This window comes from Larimichthys crocea, chromosome VII, assembly GCF_000972845.2.
Source record: "Larimichthys crocea isolate SSNF chromosome VII, L_crocea_2.0, whole genome shotgun sequence".
NCBI lineage: Eukaryota > Metazoa > Chordata > Actinopteri > Sciaenidae > Larimichthys > Larimichthys crocea.
Genome location: NC_040017.1, coordinates 1936605 through 1950449, shown reverse-complemented (window position 1 = coordinate 1950449; position 13845 = coordinate 1936605). Strand labels below are relative to the sequence as shown.

Below are 13845 nucleotides of genomic sequence, written 5' to 3'. Positions count from 1 at the left end.
TAACACAGACCGTGGATTGTGATGTGTGCTGTGGATCCAGTGAGCAGATCTTATTTGCTGGTTCCTCCAGTGGGCGGAGTAGCAGAGCTCTGCCTGGCCGCGTAGCGCTGCTCTCAGCTCCGCTTCGTCTACTCGCTGTTACCTCTCTCACTCATGCAGGCTCAGCCGTAGCTCATGGACTAGCCGGAGGTCTGGTGGTGGACTGTATCAGGCTTGAAGCGGGACTGGGGTGACCATGGCTGCCAAAGAGGACCTCTACAGTAAAATTATCCCTCGGAGGCTCCGACAGAACCGGCCGGGCTCAGTGAAATGTGGCTCAAACTTGGACGTGCTGTTATCCATGGGCTTCCCCAGACCAAGGGCGTAAGTAGCCGGACATAAACATAGTGTGTGTGTGTGTGTGTGTGTGTGCGTGTGTGTGTGTGTGGGTGGGTGGGTGTGTGTGTTGGAGGATTACGTGTATGTCAGAGGTCGTCCGGCGGGGAAACATGACATGGACATGGCCGGTGTGTGAGCAGCGAGTAACGGTAACGTTTGCTATGGGCGCTCCGTTAGCGGACGGGTCACACGCAGCATCACTCACCGTCTCCCCGCATCGTTTTTCGCTGTGAGCAGCTAGCTGGAATTCCCGGTATATTACTCAAGAGTATAAAAGAGTATGATAAAGCAGAATGAAATACATAAAAACAGCATAATAAAGTGTGACACGGCTGAATGAAATACATAAAAACTATTAAGTGAAGTGAAACATCAAATTAAATACAGCAAAAACGCCCCATAAGTGTATTGTACATATTTCCATTTTTCACTCCTAACTATAATTTAAATTGTAGCTTTCAATGGAGAGTGTGTTAAAGCTTTACTAGAAAATGCTGTTCATCTGAATAAACTACACTCATTGTAGTTTTAGTCCATATTAGTTGAGTCACATCTGTGTTCAGTAGGAAACTGGTGCTTCAGCCATGTTCTTGAGGAGCTGTCATTGAGTAAACTGGAGTCAGGAGTCCTGAAGTCATGACTGTGTTTGTGTCATACGGTTCAGCCTGTGTGTCCTCCTCTGTTACTGAATGGAGGGACTGTCTGACTGGACCAGATCAGTGAGTTCACATCCGTCCTGTCGGCTACAGGCTCTCCCCTATAAACACAACATTGTACTGTAACATCAGCAGACTGGACTTTACAAACAGATACCAGTACGCAGTGCAACTGATAGCATTTGGCATTATGAGATATGTTCAAATTTAAAATGTGTATGTGGTGTTTACCAGGAGGGTTGCAACAGCCCAGCATGATAACCATCTTGGTAAATATCACGGTATAATGGTACGTTATCACAATTATTATAATCATCAGTTACAATGAAGGACTGAAAACAGAAGTTTTGAACAAACGTTGTGTATTAATAATACAATAATAATAATAGATCCTAAAAAAAAATTAAGGATTACACTAATATAGTAGAATTCAATATTATGAACATAGTTCTCGAGGTTTCTGCCTTTTTTTTTTTTTTCAAAAAAAGTTTTTCCTTGCCACCGTCACAAAGTGCTTGCACGTGGTGGGAACTGTTGAGTGTCTGTTGTATTTTAAAGATAACTTCCGTTATGATTTGGCGCTATAAATAACATTTAATTGAAATTCAATATTCTAAATAAGCAATGTATGAATGAATATAATTTAGACAGTACAATACAGTACGTTTTCATACCACATCTATACCTATCTGTATAGAGCCAGGGTAAGTCCCTTATCTTGGGACTTCGGAAGAAATATTGTCATTAGTCAATGGCGAGAAAAATAATTAAAAGATTTTTTTTTTATCCTGTTTGAACTGTGCCGTGAATTACACATATTACGTTTGTCAAAAAATTAAAATATAATTTTGCCAATTAAGAAAGTCGCTGTTTAAGAAAACTGAACATACGCAATTAGCAAGACTACACAGACAAAGTCTGACTTTGTTTCTCTGTAAGCTTGCTAGCTCTTACAAAACTGACTAGCTCTGCTTTCAAATAGCTGCAGCTCTTAACATGTCCAGACATGTAATGATTTTAACCACTTTTAATATTTTTTTTCTCTTTTGGAAGGTCAAAGCGAAATGTGCCTTGTTGGCTTTGAATATTATTCGAGACGAGACGAGATCTAGCTCACTTAAGTGGTTTCACACACTAAATGGTACCTTACTATCTTAATGACAGACTGCGACTTTTTTGACTTTCAACATTACCTTTTAAAATTGACAGACATATGTGTAATTCACATCACAATTCAAATGGAATCAGAAAAAAAAAATCTCTTGCCATTGAACCATTGAATACCATTCATATTTTTACTGATATAAGCTCCCGTGGGGCTTAGCAGAGATGGAGGGACTCTACACTGCTGCAGCCTTACTCATCAATTTGAGGAATAATGGATAAATTGCTAAAATCACATCTGCTAAAGAGCAGTAGCCATGCTAGCTCAGCTGCCAATGGCCCCAAAGGTCCGTGGTGTCCGACCCATCCCTCGCGAATCAGTGTACACACTGAAATGGATTCCTGGCTCTGATTATAGGTTACTGATTGAAAAGACACTGAAGCAGTGGAGTGGGACATGCTTCTGGGGCAGCACATAATTATGATAATGTAACAGCTGCAATACTGGAGAGTGTTTGTCACCCTTAAAACACACAGTGTCATTTTATGTCCATAAGATGTCTGCTGTCGGCTAACGTGCTAAATGCTAACTGCCTAGCACTGTGGCTGTTTTAAAGGGTCATCAGAACAAGCCAAAAAACACAAAAACATTGAATGTTATCATCTCTATATGTCCGTTTATCTTCAGCTGCTAAACGCTCCAAGGTGTTCACGATGTAGATGCGAACAGTTCGGTGCTGAGCAGGCAGTGTCCGTTGGGTTTATCAGAGCATTTTACTGCCTGACTGACGGGTCCCTTACTAAAGGTTCTTAGAAAAATGAACTAAATCTGTACTGTTATGAAACAAACTACGTCATGATGATATTGTTTCTTAACTGTCACAAACATATCTTTGGTATTTCTGTACATTGCTCTACTTGCAGCAGTACACTACACCATGGTATGAAATTTGACCTCAATAATATTGTGAACATTTACATCTGTGGTATTGAATTACACTGCATTAGGGTTTTTTTAAGGGTCATTGTAACTGATGATAATATTTTATACCCTATATTGTTTTACCATGATATTTTCTATTATTCTCGTACCGTGAAAATAATTCTGTTGCATCCCCAATGTGTATACATTTTATCAGTCTAGCTTGCACTGCAACTCCTAGAGATCATTTGTTTGTCAAATGCTATGGTGATCAATTACTGTCACGTCATTCTCTATGCATGGTGTCTGTCATTTACTACCAGAAGCTCCACTTCTTACTCGAAAAAAAACAAGGAAAATATTACTTCCTGTGTACTAGAAGATTTTCCAAGGAACGACCTCTCTGACACAAGCCGGTCAGAGCAGCAGATGGAAAACCTTTCATAAACGTCCACGGTAGAATCAGTACGGTGTCATATTAATTAGTCAAAGTATTTTTGTCCACATGAAATGAAGTGCAGGGGCAAATCTCACCAGTTCATACACTTAACCTTGGGAATCTTTCCACCCCTTTCACCCAGACAGATGTCACACATCAAGTGTGTTTGTGTGTATGTCGGAGGAAGTGTGCTGTGGTTTGCTGAATGGACACAGCAGATGATGATAGGCCCCCAGGCAGACCAGCACTGGCCTAGAACACACTCCCTCAGGGAAGCCACAACCTCTTTTATATCAGCCCATGACTGCTTGGCCTTGACATGGCCACTTATTAATTCCCTTTCTCTGTCCGTCTGTCTCCCTCTTTATTCTGTCTGAAGAGGTTGACCCACTAAATTTCCTGACCAACTTCAGGTGTCCTGGTTCTGCTGTAAAAGGATTATTTTTGTGTAGAAAGATTAAATTTATCTGCTCTTCTAGTCACACAGTTGTTTTGGTTTGGGGGCATCCCTGCATCGCTACTAGAGTAGATGCTGTCTGGTTTTATATAATAGAGTTTAGTCATATCAGTGAAGAAGGATTTAAACTTTAATACAATGTGGCAGAAATATGAAAATGAAAGTTTTTTCATATAAAAGTTGAGCTCCAGGTGTTGATTCAACCAGGACTGGGTATTGAAGCAGCAGTGTGTAGCACCTTAAACCTATTTTGATATTTTTCCTGGTCAAAATGAGGAAATCTTTCCAACTAGACTGGTTACGTATTATTCAAGACGTGCATGCAGCTACTTGATATGAACATTTTCTGCAATCCAGTCCAGTCACATACTACACATACAACATGTATGTATTAATAAAAAAAACAACTTCAGCCTTATTCTAGTCTGTATGTACAGTTCCTCCTCAGCTACACTGACAAACTAATGTCACTGTGACACAGTTTAATTTTTCTATCTATGTTGTTGAATCCAAAATGACTTCTCATATCATCATCATATGTGTTCAGTATGGCTCGCTCGTTTCTGTCAGGTCCAGACATTTTAGTAATGGCCCCCTTTAATAGATAGCACATTTCTACATTAAAATGTGTAAAAAAAAATAATAAAAATAAAACATTTATTTTGTTGAGTTGTGTACATGCATTATCAAAATGTTTTCAACAATATCCAAACAGTGAAATCCGTCATTTTATTCAGGTAATGGCATGTTTTCTTCCTCTCTTGTTGTTATAACATCCAGGCACACACGTAGGGATTGAGGAAGAGTGAGGAAGGAAGTGAACGAAGATGACTAAACATAGCATGAAATCAATTTTTAATACGTTATCTTCCATGAACACTTTCTGCCTCATCACATTAGATACATTTTCATCAGCAGTGGTGGTTGTTGAAGACAACAACTCCTATGATCCCAAGCTACTTCATGACATCATCAAACCACGTCTTTTGTTATCGTTTTGATGTGAGAGACAGACTAGTGGCAGATTACATACTGAAGTACATTGAAGTACAAAGCACATTGTGTCATGGTCAAGAATAAAAGAATGAAATATTTAATGAGAAATATTCAAGACATATAATCAAATTTATGTAGAGGAATCACATTCATGATGAATCTTTAAAGAAGCATTAAAACATGTTTATATTCCCCAAACTAAGAATACAAAAGGACCGGGACCAGAATTAGTATGACACCAAGCCTCACATTGGACCAGTATATAAAACTAATGTTAGTCCGGTATTTGGTAGAGCTGAGACGATTTGGTTATCTCCCGAATCGATACGATCATGATACTGCTGAATAAATATGTATTGTGATTCTACCAGTAGCTGTCCGATACTGCAATTTATTCAGATTTTTGAGCGAAGGAAACATATCTCTTATAAGCATGAACATTTTGTTTTATGTTAAACATGTGAAGCCAAATGGATTGTTAAAATAATAATGATAATAATAAAAAATAATGATGATGCTAATTTAAATTACAAAATAAAATAAAAAAAGAATCATTATACTTAAATGACATCTACCATGAACCACACCATCTTCCTCTATATAATATATTTTTCATTATTATGGGTTACACTGTGCACTTTCTCAGATGAATAAAATTCCACAGAACACTGAATAATAAAGGTGTCTTATATCAGCATTGTCATTTCATTTCAGTTGAAATGTCTCTTAATTAAATAAATAAAGGAACACAGTCAGTCACAGTACATATTACTGATAATAAAACATCCATCTTGCTGTTATTATTAACTGACACTTGCATTTTGGAAGCAGGAAATGTCTGCAGGTCTGCTGTCTATCGACAGGTTAAATCACTCTCAAGACAAAATCGATCAAGCACATTATTATTCTGTCCGGGGAGAAGAAAAGCTTCCAGGAAGTCACAAGGTGCATCTCCACTGACTCTGCGGATGACAGTCTTGTGCATGTCAGCTAACTCTTAATGTGGTGATCAATTAGACACTAAATGAGCAGAGTCATGCTTGTTTTGACGAGAATACTGACCGAGCTGCTTGGAAAGCCAAGAGAGAGAGAGACGCAGCGTCACTAAAGACAGAAAGTATAGTCAGTATCAGATCCCAGGTCAGACTAATGTTGCTCAGAAATAGATGTGTCATCATGACATATCAGAATTTATTCTCAGTCCGACGCCGACATCTCTCTGTATGCACAGTTGGTTTTGTTGTTTTTGTTAGCTGGCTAACTTTGTTAGCATTAGCTTGTTAGCTAAAATGCTTTAGCTTATACTGTAATGCAGTGGTGTAATTTTACCATAATTGCTATGCTGAACAGATGTCAGTATTTTAGGTACGCTAGCTTTACCCACATTATGAAATTGGAAATATTCAAAATGTTTTGAGGCGAGAACAGAGAATAGATAAATTATATATATATATATATTTAATATATATATATAATTATATAATATATATATACACACACACACACATTTCTTTGTTCTTGCGATTTACCACCAAAAACAGTGTTATTGATCGATCAGTGTATTAAGACTTTGGACTCCATGGTTGAATAGCATCGCTTCAAGTGTAAAATCTTCATCCTATGTTTTTTAGACTTCAGATCACAAATGTTCAATAGTTCTACTAATTCAACATTTTATTCCCGTCTTGTAGTCAGTATATCTAGAGACTTAAAAGCAGTGAAAAGAGACAGATAAGTATGTGAAAAGCTTTTCGTTGCCTCGCCACAGTCTGCTTTCATTGTACCCACTGCTGTCTTATTAGTGTGATGTGATCTGTATCTTAAGATCTAAAGTTTTGGCTCCATAATTAAAGTCATCATATTTTTGCTATACCCCCACTAGAGTAGACCAGATCCAAAAGATGTTTTATAACACTTAACAAAGTTTGCCTCCTGGCACTTCTATAGATAACACTGGACTTTTTTTTTTGCTGAAGTTTCTGATCCAATGCAGTGTTCACTTATTAAAGTCTGAGAGAGATGTGATGCAGGATATGTATGCACTTATGTTAAATCAACATACAGCAGCTCAGTTTATATAGTAAGATTTAAGTTCTTCTTTCAAATTAACGCCCACTCACTTCCTGTGTCGATAATGTGTTTTTTTTACAATGACTGTAATGGTCATAAAATTCTATGCTGTTACACTGACAACTCTAATGCACAACTTCTGTATCATCTGGGCCCATATGTACAAGACTGTGACAGACCAACACCCAGCGCATTTGCATTTACAGTGCCATATTTCCACAGCGCTTTCTCAATGATGATTTAGTGTTGAGTGTGTTTTCAACAGCTGTCTACATAGGAAATGTATTTTCTGTACAGCTCAGCTGGAGGGCTGCATATTTGCTGATTTAAAGGAAGAAAGGAAAACATGCAGCACGTCGTGTGCTACATCTGCAAGAGCTGCATATATAGAGTATATCCCGGCAACGGGAACTGTAAAGTGCTGTGGAGTTGGTAACTCATGAATTATTGAGTCATTCTCTTGTTTTTTTAGCCCTGTATCTTTGAAATGCACATGAATATGAGCTTTTTCACTCTTTGACTCCACAAATTGGTCTTTAGGAGTATTTGAAGATGATTGTAAGAAATCAAAATGATGTCTGCCTATTATTACAGTTGATGTGTCATCGTTACGTCTGCCTCAATAGGGAGCCTTTAACAAGGTCATATAAATGTCATTAGTCTCCTTCCTGAAATAGGAGAAGTGCATCACTGTCTGGATATAGCTGCCGTCATTCACTGGGTGCACTTCCACTGCAGCTCGGTGATCATATCGTGGTTCATTTGAAGCTCTGTCCGGAAGAAGGCAAACAGACAGCACTATCAGATTATAGGGCCATTGTCCCCACTCAGATATCTCACTGTGGTTGTGTGAAAGTCAAAGTAGTGCAACTGGCTGATGCACCAAGGTTTGCATTACAGATTACCCAGAAGGGATGTCTATTACCTCCTATAAGAAGACCCTCTGCTAATTATAGTTTATTCAAATACCTTGTTGTTATAGGCAAATTGTGGCGCGTTTGATTTCTGTCATCATTCCTCGTCATCATTTGACTCCAGGCACATGAGCAGAAGTCAAGATGTCAGTTAGCATTGAGATTTGAGTTATATGGATTTTGAAGGCTGATGCTAATAGTCAGTAGGATGCTAACATCTTTGGTTTGAGGCTGATAATTGCATTGTCTTTTAAGTAATTGTTGTATTCCAAAAACATTAATAATGCATTGTGTTTTTTGTGTGTTTACACCATAGACAGGATAAAACATGGGCGGCATAACCGTGACGTCACCCACAGGTTTCTGAAGAGCCATTGTTAAGCTCTGCCTCCGCCATCTATTGGCACTGGCATCGATGGTGGACCTGAGGCGGGCTGAATGAAGCATGGTTGCTCAAACAAGACACCTGTGACAGCACCCACCTGTTAATCAAAGCGTCCACACTGTTAATTCTGCATAACTTTAAGTCTTAATATCATTTGAACAGGTGAGTTGTATATAAATTCACCCTCAGTACAGTTGTCATGAACGGGGAAATTAGCTATAGAGCCCAAAACTGTTTTTTGTACCAGGCTGTAAACATGTTTATTTCTGCTGTGAAGTTGGACATTTTAACATGGGGACTTATGGAGACTGACTCACTTCTAAAGCCAGCCTCAAGTGGACGTTTGAGGAACTGCATTTTTGGCACACACAAATTTAGATCTTATTGTCATACGGTTTCTCGAGGTAGAGTGACTACTACACGCCAGATGAACTTCAAGTAATAATTAGAATTTTGCGGATTTAAAAACACACACAACATACATGACACATACAATTACTGCCTGTTCATAGCTCTTCCTGTTCTGAAATAGACATGTTGACTTAATGGCCATGGAACATGTTAACTCCACTAGCTGTGGTTAAGCTAGTGAAGATATTCTTTGCTGATAAATGGCAGCGTGTATGTGTTCGCCCTCAGTCAGCAGCTCCCAGGACAGCTGTCTGCCTACAGTTGCTGAGCCAGCAGCAGGTTTCCTGTAGGCCTGCAGGCTGCTCGGATTGACAGCTGTCCTCTGCTAAACCCCCACAGCACCCACAACAGTCCTGCATCACTCTCACACTGCGTCTTTCTCTTTAGTTCAGTGCTTTGATGGCAGACTTATCAAACATAATTTGATAGTTACCAGAGCACCTCTGATTGGGCATGATACGAATGGAGAAGACGATTATTAAAGTTTGTCATTCTGACCAAAAGGAGTTATTCATTGATAATCTGTCATACAATTCATATCCTTGAACCATATCACAGTCAAATGCTAAACAACTTGGTGCATCATCCTTATGATTATTGTAGTCAACATTATAAAGATGTACAGCAGCGCATTGTGTAAGAAGTCAGTGAGTGAGTTTGTCCTACAGCTGGATTCCTCCGAGTTTTGGACTCTTTGGAACATGTTTGTATGTGTAGCACAGCTGCATCAGGACTTGGCTGTTGTAGGAGTCAACCTGGAATCACGACTTATTGTCAGGCAAAGCATTTAAAAGGGGAGTGAGGGGTGAATGGTGTCAATTTCCCATCCACCACTCGCGAAGACTCGATTCTCGATAGATGCAAACGGACATGTGCGTGGGTGGGAAGCCAGTGAGGGTTCTCTTCCTTATCACTGCTCGTTCTTCTGTTGGTCGGTCGTGTTACACTCAGGGTGAGACTTGTCAGAAGCCGATGAAATACTAAGATTAGTGTGTCAGAGTCTGCAGCACAAATGGAACTGGGTGTTCCAAATTGGACATTAATGAGGGCAATTGTAAAATAGATGAATCTTTTGAATGATGCTCTACATAGTTGTAGAAATGTAAAGACTAGAACTGGTGCAAGATCCATCTTGTAAGGTAGTTGTGTCGAAGAAATTACATTCCAACAATTGTGCAGAGAAATAAATGTGTTTGTTCCAGTTATACGTTCTGAAATATTAAGTTTTCTGGTTGGCATGTATTTTTTTGCAGTACAGACCGCATTCCAAGTAATATGAGAGAGAAATTACAACATGTATCCAACAGTTTCAGGAACCTAATAATGTTATGCAAGTACGGCTGGCACTATGACAAAGAAAATGTGCCCAGTTTCTTTTTAGAACTGCGAGAAAGAAGTTCTGTCACACTGTGCAGACAGCATCTAGTTGTCTCCATCTAACCTCGTCAACAAATCTGTTTGAGATGGGACTGTTCAGAGGAAATGGATGTATATATATTATAAAATCCATGTCAACTTCACTGTATATGCTCACTGAGAGGCGATATTTAGCGAGCTAACGTAACATTCAGCCCTATTTTGAGTCACAAATGAACCTACATTTCTTCAGACCGTGGGAGGAAGACAGCGTAAACATGCAAACTCCACAGAAAGGCCCCAGCCACAGAACATTTGAACCAGAACCTTCTTGCTGTGATGCAACAATGCCAACCACGGTACCGTGCCACCATATAGTTCATTATGTTCAATTTATTTCTAACACTACTGCATGTATTGAGTATTCCATGACCTTGAATATCTACATAATCTCATCTAGTAATGAAACATCAAACCTCCTGGGATTTCCCCCAAATAGCAGAATACGCTCTGATAGAGTACTTTACTCCAACTCTATTCATGCAGACATTGGTTTCCCTCCAGCTGATTAATGACAAATAACACGACCTCGAAGAGACTTTCATTTTAAAGGTCTCAGCACAATACGGTCTACTGTGCTCAGTAATAACAGAATTTCACCATGTTTCACACCAAGTGTGAAGTAAAACCTCATATGTAAATGAGTCATTTTATCTGATATAGGCCACAGGGACTTCTCTTTAGGCAGCCGTTGTCTTATTTGTTTAACTACAGTTAAAGAAGATCAAGAACACAGGGGTTTAACTAACCACACTATAAAGCCAACAATATCAGTTTATCAGCTAATCACCAATTTTGTGCTCTTCTTTTAAAGCCTGTAGTATTTCTATTTATTTGTATAGTAGCTGTTCAGCTGAATGGTTCTTAAAGGTATAATATGTCACACTTCTGCACTAAAATGTCTAAAAACAACTAAACTTGTATATATTCTTGAGATGTGAACTTTGCATTACATTATTCAGAGAAATACATCATTTTATTCGTGTTTTCTTGCTTGCTTCTATTTGCTGTAACTTCCCAATATGCCTGTCAAATATGTTAGAGAGTGGGGAAGGAAGTCGACAAATGTGACTAAACCAAGTGGCAACTTCTGTGGCTGTGAAATTAAGCCAATGTTAAAATGCCAAAAAGTGCAGTCTCAATGGGTCGACTACAAAAGCCATTAAAATGTCCAATTTGTGACAACTGTACTGAGTTTGAATTTTTGTATAACTTATCTGTTCAAGTTATATACAGACTTTAAAGTTATGCATAATTAATAGCATAGCCGCTTTGGTTGACAGGTGGGTGTCATTAAAGGAGTCTTGTTTGAGCAACCAGGCTTCATTGAGCTCCTCCCACACTGCAAGCCTTTGCCCATTTTTAGATAAACCGGAGGCTCAGCACTGGCAGCACTGCCAAGATGGCGACAGCCAGAGCCTCCACACTTGAACTTCACAACGGCTCTTCAGAAACCTGTGGGGGGGCTTTGCAGAGACTACATCCATGTTTTATATAAAGTCTATGGACTGAACGAAAAATTTGCCCGAGTCACGTCAGATAGATTTTATTCACCAACAATGGCAAGCGATTAATTGTCACCGAGACATTTTAAACATCTTAAGTAGAACATTTGGACAAACGTAGAGTTCATCAAATGACAGTGAAAAGTGTCTCTATGAATGTGTGACCGTGCTGCTGTTGAGGTCGTCTTGCCAGAACATGAATATTTGACATTTACCCGCTTCAGGTAAATAAATAACCAGTTCCAAATATTTGCTCACTGTGAAAGTAGACTGCAGCAAATGCCTTTGTTTGCCTGTATTCATCACAGAAAGTGGCTGTAGTAGATCTGATTGGGCCTGAGCTCGGCCTTTACCTAAAACCCTAAAGCTGCATCCAGGACGGACCTGGTTAGAAGCAACTTATTACTCTTTACTACAATTTACTCAGAAGGCTCCCAGGAAGTTCCTTCTTATATGATACGATACAATATCAAATATTTATTATGGAATTGTCTGTAGGGAGGCATGATGATGTTTCTCCACCCTGACGTTCATTAATTTATCCATTTTTAGTCTGAAAATATCGTCATGAAACTGCAGCCTTCTGCTGCTGCAGTCCACTTCTCTCCACAAATATCAATATCAGCCTTCAGACCATCATTATTCAGAGCCTTGCCTCATTCCCCCCTGCTCATGAACCAGCTCTCTGAACTCTCCGGCACATTTGAAACATTTATTTTCTCCCTCTCTCAGTTTCTTTAAGTCTCACTGTGCAAGTTCAAACACCGTGCAGCTGCCTGGTGGGCACTGAGTGGAATCAGATCTGAAAAAAAAAGAGGAATGTGTCCTTGTCCCATGGTTCCACTGTCACACACACACACACACAATCTGTGAACACAGTTGCTGTTTTTATTTTGGTTGTCTAAAGGAGGGCACTACAGTGTTGAAAGGATCAGGAACTAAAGTAGATTTGATGTGGCGTTTAATCTCATGACCAGTTTGATGTGGATGTGTGTGTGTGTGTGTGTGTGTGTGTGTGTGTGTGTGTGTGTGTGTGTGTTCATTCACATATTTCAGTCTGTGGGTGGCTGAACACTAATGTGCTTGGTACTTATTTGCTGCTGTTTCCATGTGCGTATGTTCATGTGTCATCTTCTGTCAGGGGCTTTTACGTGTGTGTGTGTGTGTGTGTGTGTGTGTGTGTGTGTGTTCAGTGATGACTGGGCCATCTGTGCCTGTAGTACCTTCGCCAACACAGCGACTGGAGCGGCTCCAGGAGCCAGCGTCCTCCTGCTGTCTCACATTCACTTCACAGGGACACGACAGGAAGCTCCTCCATCTTGGACCGGCTTCCTGCTCCGTTCTCCCTCCCACCGCGCTCCAGTAATCCTGCTGGATTGAAATGATTGGGGAGGAAAATAGATTTGATGAGACATTTAATTACAGACCTTATTGGATGTGGATATTGCCGGTGTTAATGAGCGTTTCGTAGAAGCAGACAGCAAAGACTGATTGCGCCCCTCAATATTTATGGATTTCAGACCGATGAAGTGATGAATTTTTACATTTTCAGCTCGTCTTAGTTTGTCGTCCTCTGCAGATAACACACATTTAAAAAAACAGAATGCATTTCTGTTTCCTGAGACTCAGGATGACCAAGCTGATGTCGAGATAAAACAGCTCCGCCGTGACTGCACTTGACTTCTAATGTTACATGATATCTAATCTGCATGTAATGCAGAGTACTGTTTCTCGACAGGGAAAGTCTTTCATGGAGATGGCCAAAGGAACATTAGACACAGCAATAATAATAAATAGAGTGTATGATCACGAGAGAAGACGGGATCCTTACCGAGTCAATATATATATATATATATTATCGATATATTGATCATTTTAAAGTCTACTTTAAAAATCAATACTCTGAACTTCAAAACTTATCTGACAGTGTGGTCACTTCTCAGAAGCACTGGAATAAAATGTACTTCATCATGGTTATTATTTACCATGAACCAGCAATGAAAATATGTTTCATGTTCTCTTTAGGCGAGAAAATAGTCAATCTGAGTGATCGACAGGTTGGCCTTCAAAAAAAACAAAAAACTAAATGTGACATCAGTAAACAACTTTATATTTATCTTAAAGGTCCAGTGTGATATTTAATTTATTAGCAGAAATGGAATATAATAAGCATAACCACTAGACGTCACAAA

At 39.3% G+C, this 13845-nt stretch overlaps 1 protein-coding gene across 1 annotated transcript in view; it reads left to right on the top strand.

Moving 5' to 3' along the window:
• The first annotated feature begins 18 nt into the window (after positions 1–18).
• LOC104926453 (ubiquitin-associated and SH3 domain-containing protein B) overlaps positions 19–13845 on the top strand; it is a 41968-nt gene continuing 28141 nt past the window's right edge. Inside the window, exon 1 of the mRNA XM_010740310.3 lies at positions 19–363. Within this exon, the coding sequence (XP_010738612.1) occupies positions 236–363 (128 nt within the window). The 5' untranslated portion in view covers positions 19–235. The remainder of the gene's footprint in view (positions 364–13845) is intronic.